This window comes from Phoenix dactylifera, unplaced genomic scaffold (genome assembly GCF_009389715.1).
Source record: "Phoenix dactylifera cultivar Barhee BC4 unplaced genomic scaffold, palm_55x_up_171113_PBpolish2nd_filt_p 000360F, whole genome shotgun sequence".
Classification (NCBI taxonomy): Eukaryota; Viridiplantae; Streptophyta; class Magnoliopsida; order Arecales; family Arecaceae; genus Phoenix; species Phoenix dactylifera.
The window spans coordinates 406,439-418,777 of record NW_024067817.1 but is presented as its reverse complement, the minus strand read 5'-3'; the positions used below and the strand labels follow the sequence as shown (position 1 = coordinate 418,777).

The following is a 12,339-nucleotide window of genomic DNA, read 5'->3' as shown; positions in this document are numbered from 1 at the left end:
AGGGTAAAACAAGGGCCATTTCTCCAACTAGTTGTCCCCTTCCATCTTCACGACACGTACGCCCGACGCCTCTCCACACCATCTAATGACGTCATTGCTGGCATCTCCTCCTCTTTTTTTTTTTTTTCTTCCTTCCGTGCTCTCCCCGATTCTACCCCTACCCCTACATCTGTCCACCGGTACACCCCACATTGACAACCTAGGTGGGGATGATGCAAGCATCTCTGAGAACGAGGCCACAAATGAGATGCGTTCAGGCTAAATCAAGCCATCTTTATTTATATTAAAATACACATATTCTTTTTATATCATTGAATTGCTGTTATACCACTTATAATTATTTCAATTATTTTTATTTTTAATTTGACTAATATTCTATTAAATTATGGATTAAAGTGTTGAATTAAAATAAATTTTAGAGCTGTTTTGGGTATTTCCAATAAATTATGCTAAAAATTTTATAAAAATTAAATTTGTTGGGGCATGTTTTATGCATTTCTAAGAATCAGTCCAAATTCAACTTATATTCTATCTTTTTGGGCTGTAGGAAGAAAAATTTATGAAGTTTTTTTTAATAGAATTAGACTGCATATTAGTTAGTTGATACAGGATCATATTAAATGAATAGCTTAATTTATGAATTTTACAAAATTTTTAATTCAATTCTGTAGGAATATACAAATAATTCTTTTTTTTCTACAAAATTAGACTGCATAATAATTAGTTGATATAGAATTATACTTAAATGAATAGCTTAATTTATGAATTTTACAGTAGTTTTAGTTCAATTCCTTAGAAATACACAAACAAGTTCTTTGAAGGTAGGCGTACAATTATCTAAAAATAAATAACAATCGAACCTGAGATTTATACCAAATTGCGGTTACCTCGGCTTCCGCCTCGACGAGATACGTGGCAGCGCGGTTTCATCCACCGCCATATTAAATGAGCCACTAGAGCGAGACAAGAATCCCCTGCTCCCTTTAAAACTACTACCTCCCTTATCTCCTTCGCCCCCCGGCTCTCTTTAAAACTACTGCCTCTCTTATCTCCTTCGCCCTTGCTCTTACTACTAAAAATCTCTTCGATAGAAGTCAGCATCGAATCCTTCGGGCATGGCCAACAACTGCTCGACGGTGGAGCCACGGACGTCCTGGATCTCCGAAACCTTCGCCCGCGAAAACGAAGCCCTCACCAAAGCCCTCCAGATCTCGCCCTCCGACAACTCACCTCCCTCATCCTCGGCCACCGCCGCCGCAATCTCATCCTTCCTCCACCGCATCCCCGCTGCCGATCGCGACTCTCCTTCGTCTCGCCGCCGGAATCCCATCCCCTGCCCCCCCTCCGGCAAGATCTCGAAGCGGAAGTCCCGCGCGTCGAAGCGGTTGCCGACAACCTACATCAACGCCGACCCGGCCAACTTCCGCCAGATGGTCCAGCAGGTGACCGGCGTCCGGCTTGACAACGCGGGCATGCCGGTCGAGCCGGTGCTCAAGCCCGAGCCGCTGCGGCCCGCCGTGGGTTTGGGGGCCCTGCAGCAGAGCTGCCTGCCGACACTCCACGCTTCCGGCTTCTTGCTCGACCGGGATGGTCTGTTGGGACCGGGTGCTGCGGTCGGCGGCCCGGTGATCGACTTCGACCCCTTCGCGAGCTTCGCACTCTAGAGTCGTGGAGCGTGGTGTAAGAAAGTAGAAAAAAATATTTAAGACAAAAACAAAAATCTTTGGTTTTTTTAGTGTTGACTTACTCGTTTTTATCAGACGTCTGATGCGGATCGGATAGATGTGGTTTGTAGAGCGGACGTTGTGTTCCCCTATGGTATATGTACGTTGGGTTGGGGTGGCGCCGATTCGGGACTTTATGTTGTTGTTTTTATTTTCCTTTTATGGTGGCTTGTGGAAGTTTATGATAGTGTTAGTATATGGGACATGGAAAATAGTATGGACGGTCTGTGTCGTTTTCATAGGGATGCTGTCAAGATCTTCTGAGACTTGATGAATGGATTAACAGCGCACTTCGATTAAAGTGAGGCAAAAGTCTTCCAAAATGATATTTAGGTAGAAGATGGTTGTATCTTTTAGACCTAAGAATGATTCACCTTTTTTCTTTTTTTTTTTGTGGCATCAACTATTTAGTTCTGCAATAGCCGCTTCGACTTCTGTGCAGATAGATTTTTAAAAAAAAAAAAAGCTTTGAGAACTGTGCAATATCTGATTCAATTGATGATGCAGGAAGCAAGGAGGCGCACCCGAATCCATAGTTGAATGGATATGGGCACCAGTGATGTGCATCATTGCTCAATTATTAGATTATAATCTTCCAAAGAAAGTCCTAGCTATGGCAGTTTGGATATTGTATCATTGCTGATGATGGGGGATATCAGATATGTGTATCATTGAGTTGTTATCATGCCTTTTTGTGAGTTGTCTCAAAGAAATATATATCAAGTTAAATGTCTTCCATCCATTATTGCAAAACCATAGGGATACTTGTCATTCAAAGGATATTATTTCTTCAAATAAATAACTAAAAACATCCCATAACTCGAGATCAAGATTGCATCTTTTTCATAGTAAGCACTTGTTATGTACAAAGTGAAGCTTTATCTTCTGACATATGAGAGCCAAACTCAGGTCCATTGGTTTGAATGCGGAGTCAACTAAGTTTACATCATAATATATGTTCTTTCAGGTGTTGGTTTAGATGCCTTGCAATTAATTGACATAAGATCAACAGTATAGAGACTTTCCTGCACTAGTTGCCCGACCAGAGACCACAATGTTCTGGATTCAAATGGGCAGCTCCTTAATCCAGTGGTTGTTTTAGATGAGTGCAGGTCAAAATCGTACGGGGAGAAGAGTGCGTAAATTAACGGGTTCTGATGCAATCCCATTCCACCGTGATTCCAGCCACCATTTCAGACGACCAAAGCCAGACACAGTAGTTGTTGTCGTTAACCAAATACCACTCCACAATCCTCCACAAGTTAGGCCCTGTGAGGGTGATGTATCGGTTGACTTCCAGGGTCATTAGAATCAGGTTACATCCTGGGGACTTTGACGTGTGCTCTTGACCTTAGCTCGTGAGAAGATTATAATGTCATTACATAGTCATTAACTGATTGCATGCAGTGAAACATGCAGCTGACAAAATGCTCTCGTGGGGATGATGTAATATTTGATCCTTTTGCCGAAAGAAGTTAGTCTGATAGATTTGCATGGGACGATGATGTAGCAGCAAACAAGGATGCCACCTGCGTCGAATATGCAATACCCAAATATGTGAAAATAAAACCGGAAATAGTTGGGTTTTTTTTTGTTGTTGTAGTGAAATAATTGATTAACATTGAAAATAAGTGGAGTTATTTGCTTAAATCATCGATTATTGAAGGCACAAATATTTTTTTCTCAATTAACAAAGACATTTGAAATAAAATTATTTTATTTAAATAGATAGCAAATATTTTCAATAATGACCATTGTAATAAGACAGACAACTAAATAAATGATGAGTTTGCTTCTGTACGTCTTCTGATTTTCCAAAAATTTCAGTTATATGTAATCCTGACCGTTTAAACTGTATAGGCTAATATAGTAATTTAAGTGTTAGAAACTGGATCATCTTTTCTTCCGGTTCCATTTTCTTCCCTACGGCGACGAAGGTTTTTCCTCGTCCACACGCCAGGGACTTGCAACACCGGCCTTATGGTGGCCACCACCAACCTCACTGTGTTAATGTCAATGCTCGATCTAACTTTTGTATCCTCCATTGCCACTAGAATCCGAACTATAAAGCTGAGTTGATAAACGACTGAGATGAAGAGTTGTAGTCGGTATTGAAGCTCTTACCTTGGAAGTTGATCTGGAGAATTGCGGAAAGCAGTTGATAGCAAATGAACTTAAGCTCAGGCAAAACATCACCTAACCAAGCTAAAAACATAAAGAGGAAGTCCATGTTGGGAATATACTGTCCCAGAAAATTTTAAATCTATAATACTCTACTTCAATAAATAATAGGCAGAAATAGGCTTAGAGAAAATAAATAGAGAAAGTGGAAAAATGAAACCCGAGATGCTGAGGCGTGGTATGTTGGTCACTTTCCTTGAAGTAGATTTCGCCGCCTTACAGTGCACTAGGCTTAGATGGCGTTCTACTCCTGAGATACAACAGCCTCTCGCACTGTTCCTTCTGCCTCAATGATTTGCACGGATCAAAGAAGCCTTCGAACCCAGAATCAGTATGCAGCAAGCCCGTTGATTGAAAGAAAAATAGCAAACAGGGAGAATAGAAGTTCTCTGCTTTCAAATTATATATATATCCTGTCTAATCCGAAGAGGTCTATTTATAGACTTCTTCGGGACAGACGCGACCCAAAACCGATCCAACGGTCAAAACCGGTAAGAAAGTTTGAAAAAATACTAGGAGTATGGCCAGCGGATGCGAGGTCGGTTGCGAAGAGGTGCTAATGAGGAAGCGACGTGGCTCCTCGTGCTATGGGTACGAGGCACGGCCCACGCACCTCTTGGCTCATCGTACCCGTTGTCCGACCTCGGCTCCTCTGGGCTCATCACACCTGTGGTCCGACCTCGACCTCGGCTCTTTGCGCTTCAGTTAAGGTGGGTCGGACGAGCACAGGCGCACAGAACCTCGGACGAGCAGGGCCGAGCGAGCACAGGTACAGGCGCAAAGAGTCTCGGACGAGCACAGGCGCACATAACCTCGGACGAGCAGGGGCAGGGCCCAGCGAGCACAAGCACATGCGCAAAGAACTTTGGCTCGGACAAGCACAGGCACAGCTCGGCTGCAGAGAACCTCGGCTCAGACAAGCACAGGCCCAACGAGCAGAAGAGAACCGAGCTTTACGTAATAGAAATAAAAAGGAGGGAATGGGGAATCGAACCTGTTATCTCATCCCCACCCAAACAACGCACCAACCACCAAGCCAAACTCCCTTGTTAACATATATGCATAATATATATATTTTAAGTATGAAAACTTTTAATCATTATTTAATAAAAATCTAACATTCCCCCACCTGATTAAAATCTTTTCAAAACTTTATAAAATAAAAAATAGTCAAACCGGGCTTGTTTATGTCACGACTTCAATAAAGGTAGCTTGCAGCTTTGAACCTTTACCTAGTGAAAGTATATTTTCATCTGAAAGGTATAGTGGTAGCTAAAAAGCTTTGAACCAAATCCTTTGGTTCAGATTTCTATATACTTCACCCATGACAAATGCAAATACTGGGTTCATCATAGGTGGTGCTTTTTCTAGCCTTATACACCAATATCTCAGTTTCATGAGTGCTCTAGGGGTTAAACCCTTATCCCCATAGACTGCGGCCACACAGTCACACTCACATAGGTGAGTCCTCCAAGGGTGCTCGCAGCACAGCACCTTGCCATAGTCTCGGACTCATTCAGAGTTTTAAACTCTTCCGTATACCTCTGCTGTATTTAGCACTCACATCACAGGGAGAGACCAAATGACATAAAGTCATTTTATAATAGTGCTAACTAATCATTAAACAACTTGTTTTTCCCGTTGAACCTTTCATCTTGGGATCTCCAGTCAGAATAGGTTGGGTTGCCATTGTCAATGATTCCTTATGGGTTTCAGTTCCATCCCCTTTGATGTTTCTATGACTTTATTTCTAGCTAGTCCTTTAGTTAAAGGATCTGCTAGGTTATCTTTAGATCCAACAAATTCCAAAGTTATGATACCATTTTTAATTAGGTATCTAATAGTCTTATGTCTCACACTAATGTGTCTTCTGTTTTTCTTGTTATACTCAGTATTTCTACAAGTATTAATTGCAGCTTCATTATCACATAACAAAGAGATAGCAGATATAGGCTTTTCCATAATAGGTATTTCAGACATAAGATTCTTAAACCATTCTGCTTCTTGACTTGCAGAATCTAAGGCTACAATCTCAGCCTCCATAGTGGATCTTGTGATCACAGTTTGTTTGGATGATCTCCAAGCAACAGCTGCACCACCCAACATGAATATGTATCCACTAGTTCCTTTTCGGTTCACTGAATCAGTGATCCAACTAGCATCACTGTATCCTTCAAGTACAGCGGAAAATCTTGAGTAATGTAAACCATAATACATGGTACCTCTCAAGTATCTAAGTACTCTATCCAGTGCTTCCCAGTGACTAAGACTAGGGCAACTATTAAACCTACTGAGCTTTCCTATAGCATAAGAAATGTCAGGTCTACTTGTATTTGCAACATACATCAGTGTCCCAATAATTTGAGCATATTTCTCTTGGGCCACTGGATCACCTTTATTGCACTTCAAGTTCAAACCATGCTCATAAGGTGTACTCACTGGTTTACAGTTGTACTTATCAAATTTCTTCAATATTTTCTCAATATATTGTGATTGATCAAAGATTATACCATCAGGTATTCTGGTAATCCTGTTACCAAGAATTACCTCTGCCTAACCTAAATCTTTCATATCAAAATTATTAGATAAGAAAGTTTTGATATCAGTCATCATATTCATATCAGTACCAAAAATTAAAATATCATCAACATATAAACACAAGATAATGCATGAATCATTTTCTAACTTTGAATATAAGCACTTATCTGATTCATTTGCTTTAAAGCCATAAGAAACAATTATTTTATCAAATTTCCTATGCCATTGCTTAGGAGCTTGTTTTAAACTATAGAGGGATTTGACTAACCTACAAACTTTTCTTTCCTGTCCTTGAGCCACATATCCCTCTGGCTGATCCATATAGATCTCTTCCTCTAAATCACCATGAAGGAAGGCAGTCTTGACATCCATTTGATGAATTATCAAATTATGGATTGAAGCCAGTGCAATTAAAGTACGAATTGTGGTTATCCTAGTTACAGGAGAATATGTATCAAAGTAGTCAATACCCTCTTTCTGAGAAAAACTCTTAGCAACTAATCTTGCTTTGTATTTTTCAATAGAACCATCTGGTCTTAATTTCTTCTTAAATATCCATTTACAACCTATAGCCTTACTACCAGGTGGTAAGTCAGTTAAAAACCATGTTTTATTAGTCATAAGTGAATTCATTTCACTATTAATAGCTTCCTTCCAAAACATAGAATCTAATGAGTTCATAGCATCTTTATAAGTTTTAGGATCATCTTCAACCATAAAGATATAGAAATCAGATCCAAAATCTTTCTTTTTCCTAATTCTTTTTCCTTTACCAAGTTCATTAATATCATTAAGTTCATTTTCATTTTCATTATTAGGAATAATTAGAGAATTAGATGGCGAACTACAAGATGCATCATTAGATCTATCTATTAAATGCTTTTCTATTTTATCCTTAAATGGAAAAATATCTTCAAAGAAAGAAGCATCTTTAGATTCAATTATAGTATTCTTATCTATGCCATTAATATCAGAACTAATGACTAAGAACCTATAAGTAACGCTATTAAGAGAATAACCAAGAAACACAGCATCAAAAGTATTAGGTCCTAATTTTCTTTTCTTGATTAAAGGAATATTAACCTTAGCCAAACAACCCCAAACTTTTACAAAATTTAGGTTAGGTTTTCTTCCTTTCCAAAGTTCATAAGGAGATTTATTAGAACCTTTAAATAGAACCCTATTAAGCAGGAAACATGCAGTAAGCATTGCTTCCCCCCACCAAATCTCAGGTAAACCTGAGTTGGCAAGCAAAGATCTTACCATATCTTGCAGAGTCCTATTTTTCCTTTCAGCCACTCCATTAGACTGAGGTGAATAGGGAGGTGTAACTTCATGTAGAATTCCATTAACTCTACAGAATTCATTCAAGTCATTAGAGATGTATTCTCCTCCTCTATCTGACCTGAGAATCTTTATTCTTTTGTCAAGTTGATTTTCTACTAAAGATTTGTAAGTCTTGAACATCTCAAATGCTTCATCTTTAGATTTCATTAAATAAACTTGACAATACTTAGAATAATCATCTATGAAGGTAATGAAATACCTTCTACCCCCTTTAGTCAAAGTTCCATTTAGATCACATACATCTGAATGTATTAATTCTAATAAAGTTGAATTTCTATTTACTATTTTAAATGGTTTTCTAGGTTGTTTAGATTGAACACAAATTTGGCACCTTTCCTTTTCATTTAATGAAACATTAGGTAATAAACCAGAGCTAATCATTCTTTTAATAGTATTATTATTCACATGTCCTAATCTAGCATGCCAAAGAGATGAAGAACATATTGAAAGCACAATTTTATTATTGTTATCAGAAGGAAAATCCAAAGATACATTATTTATTACATACAAGCCATCACACTCATAGCCTTTGCCTACAAATGTTCCATTCTTTGTTATAATCACTTTCTTAGATTGAAATAACAAAGAATAACCACTCCTATTTAAAAGAGATCCACTGATCAGATTCCTCCTTCCATCGGGCACATGGTACACATTAAATAGTGTAAGCACATTTCCAGACGTAAGCCTTAGAAGTACTTTTCCAGTTCCAAGCACTCGTGCCGAGGTGGAATTCCCCATAGTTACTGTTAGGCCACTCCGGACCTGATAAGTAGTAAAAAGGGTATGATCAGTACACATATGAACATTCGCACCTGTATCCACTAACCAATCGGTAGAGCAAATTGCCAAATTTAATTCTGGACTTAAAGTTACATACCGATCATCAGTACTAGTAGGATCAATACTGGATAGCACCATGTTGGTTTGTGGATTTGCAGGTTGAGAAAGCGCATGTTCATAGTTCTGATACTTCTTCCTCTTCATCCGGCATACTCGAGCCATATGACCGAGTTTCCCACAATTGTAGCAAATCGGCTTCCGATCATTCTTATTGATATGGTGTTTTGGCTTCATAGGTTTTCTTTTGTTTCTAGGTCCACCCTTTTCAAATTTGGAGTTCTTGAACTTATGGGTCTTATTCTGGCCTTCTACAAAGTTCACCTTGGTTAGAAGCTCAGGATTCATGAGTTGCTCATTATCTTTCTCAAGGTGTTGTTCTTGGATCCTAATGGCAGACAATAGAGTTTTCATTGTCATATCCTCGGTTTTATGTTTCAGGGATAACCCAAAGTCTTTCCAAGAAGGTGTGAGCTTGTCAATGGTACAAGCAACTTGAAGGCTCTCAGTTATACCCATTCCCCTTAAGCCTAATTCATGATAAATCACTGTTAACTCATGGGCTTGATCAACTACGGGCTTGGTGTCAACCATCTTATAAGACAGGAATTGACTAGCAGCATACTTGTCCATTTCGGCATCTTGGATATCATATTTCTTATTAAGATCATCCCAAATCTCCTTGAAGGTTTTAAAAGTGCAGTAGACATCAAAAAGGGGATCAGTAAGATAGGACAGAATTCTTCCCCTACACAGGTAGTCTTTCTTCTTAAATTCCTCCAAATTACAAGTTCTAGCTGGTTCATTTTCTTCCTCATTTGGAGGAGAGTCAAAGATTATGGAAAATAACCCAAGTGTGGTTAAGAAGATTTCCATCTTCTGTCTCCAACGCTTAAAGTTATTTCCATTAAATTTTTCAGGAGGAACCGGGTCACTTGCATTGGCCATTGGGGTAACTCTAAGTACTAGCCTATTATATGTAGGAGAATATCTACTTCAAGAATGTTGGGAATATACTGTCCCAGAAAATTTTAAATCTATAATACTCTACTTCAATAAATAATAGGCAGAAATAGGCTTAGAGAAAATAAATAGAGAAAGTGGAAAAATGGAACCCGAGATGCTGAGGCGTGGTATGTTGGTCACTTTCCTTGAAGTAGATTTCGCCGCCTTACAGTGCACTAGGCTTAGATGGCGTTCTACTCCTGAGATACAACAGCCTCTCGCACTGTTCCTTCTGCCTCAATGATTTGCACGGATCAAAGAAGCCTTCGAACCCAGAATCAGTATGCAGCAAGCCCGTTGATTGAAAGAAAAATAGCAAACAGGGAGAATAGAAGTTCTCTGCTTTCAAATTATATATATATCCTGTCTAATCCGAAGAGGTCTATTTATAGACTTCTTCGGGACAGACGCGACCCAAAACCGATCCAACGGTCAAAACCGGTAAGAAAGTTTGAAAAAACACTGGGAGTATGGCTAGCGGATGCGAGGTCGGTTGCGAAGAGGTGCTAACGAGGAAGCGACGTGGCTCCTCGTGCTATGGGTACGAGGCACGGCCCATGCACCTCTTGGCTCATCGTACCCATTGTCCGACCTCGGCTCCTCTGGGCTCATCACACCTGTGGTCCGACCTCGACCTCGGCTCTTTGCGCTTCAGTTAAGGTGGGTCGGACGAGCACAGGTGCACAGAACCTCGGACGAGCAGGGCCGAGCGAGCACAGGTACAGGCGCAAAGAGTCTCGGACGAGCACAGGCGCACATAACCTCGGACGAGCAGGGGCAGGGCCCAGCGAGCACAAGCACATGCGCAAAGAACCTTGGCTCGGACAAGCACAGGCACAGCTCGGCTGCAGAGAACCTCGGCTCGGACAAGCACAGGCCCAACGAGCAGAAGAGAACCGAGCTTTACGTAATAGAAATAAAAAGGAGGGAATGGGGAATCGAACCTGTTATCTCATCCCCACCCAAACAACGCACCAACCACCAAGACAAACTCCCTTGTTAACATATATGCATAATATATATATTTTAAGTATGAAAACTTTTAATCATTATTTAATAAAAATCTAACAGTCCTCTTGCTACAGTTTGTCCTACAAAGGATTCTCTGATGCTTAAGTTAACTGAATTATAGGGAAACATGAAGAGTTTGAGAGAGACAGAATTTCAGAAGAGAAAATGGTGAGAAAATATACTTGAAGGTTCCCCGGTCCCTTCATTTATATAGAATAGGCTTGGTGCCTATCATCGAGAATAACGAGACACGCAATAACTAATGAGTAACAGATCCCACATTGCACACATGATGACAACTGCTCCAATCGTGCAATCTTGTTGGGGTGATTGTCCTTACTATGTGCGTGATATATTAAGTGGTATGTCAAGCAATCATACACGCCTTACTCAAATTAAATCAAACAATCACAACAAGGATTCAAATGCATGAGAAAAAACATGAGAGGTTTAGAGATTACCAAGCAAAAATTGCAGTAGGCTAATTGATCAAACCTTTTCCGTACGTGTCCTCTAGTCATCCAAAATTCGTTCCTTCTTTCTTTTTTTTTTCTTTTTTTCGATAATCCTAACCAAACAAATAATGATTAGTACATCTCAAAAATATAGCAATATAAGGAAGTAGATGTATCCAAAAAAGAAACAAAAAAATAAATAAAGAAAACAACTGTGCTTTCAATCCCGGGCAACGGCGCCAAAAATTGATAGTCAGTTTTAAGACCACGCAATAGCACGTATCTGGCAGGATAGTGATTACGGGTATCGATCCACAAGAATTGGGGTACAATTGTTTTCTTAAAAATAATATTTGAAAAAGAGAGTTTGTGAGGACTATTGAACTAAATAATTTAAAAGAAATGTAATTAAAATGATATCAGTTGAGAGAACCTAGGATAAGGAATTCACCACTAACATAGGAATAAAGATTAATTGTATTTTGATTTATTCTTGGATTAACATGCAAATTGGCTACAAGCCTAATAAGCATTCAAATAGAAATTCACAAAAGCAATTTGAGAATAATCCATCTTCAGTTGGCATGCAATGTCTACCTTAATCTAATGTGGTAGCACACCACATCTTCCTTAAGCATGGACTATCTTCTATTTACTTAGTTAACATGAAGAACAGTTGTATAAACGTCAAACTTAAAATCACATAAATTAAATATGAGATGAAATAGAGTATTCATTAAGAACAAAATAAAATTTATACAACTCCAAAAATAGAAATCAAAGATACAAAACCCTTGATCCTTTGTTAGGGCTGCATCCAGCCCTAGAGTAGAGCTCAGCCTTCCATGAAGAATTGAACAGTGGCAGTGCAGAGGACTCCCATCACGGCTACCTCCTTTCTCCCGTCGTCTTCTCCTTTCTCGGACGTCTCTGGGAACTCCCCCTCCCCGAAGCTCAGTGAGAATTGGATCATTCCCAGGCTACCCCCTGTTCAACGTCAACTCTCCTTTTTATAGGCTGCAAACTATCCCTCCCTCCTCCTCTGTTTCTTCACGTGGCTGTTCTGAGTGGGAGGATAATGATGAAGAGGCTTGATCTGATCCGCCAATAATGGGAGATATTGTCGTATCTGATCCGGACGTTAGGGAGAATATGACCTGGGAGCTGATCGCAAAGAAGAGATGCGAACGGCTGGAACAAGCTGGGATTGGCTGGAATTAATCCCGAAACAGGGGAAT

General features: G+C 39.7%; 1 protein-coding gene across 1 annotated transcript; it reads left to right on the top strand.

Annotated features, from left to right (window-relative positions):
- Positions 1–696: 696 nt before the first annotated feature.
- LOC103720699 (calmodulin-binding protein 25-like) lies at positions 697–2,111 on the top strand. The gene has a single exon (XM_008810532.4). It carries the CDS (start codon positions 1,116–1,118, stop codon positions 1,662–1,664), a length of 549 nt encoding a protein of 182 aa, XP_008808754.1. The 5' UTR covers positions 697–1,115; the 3' UTR covers positions 1,665–2,111.
- Positions 2,112–12,339: the final 10,228 nt, after the last annotated feature.

Excerpts from the sequence above, each read along its gene's own strand:
- LOC103720699 (XM_008810532.4), top strand. The coding sequence starts at position 1,116 with ATGGCCAACAACTGCTCGACGGTGGAGCCACGGACGTCCTGGATCTCC.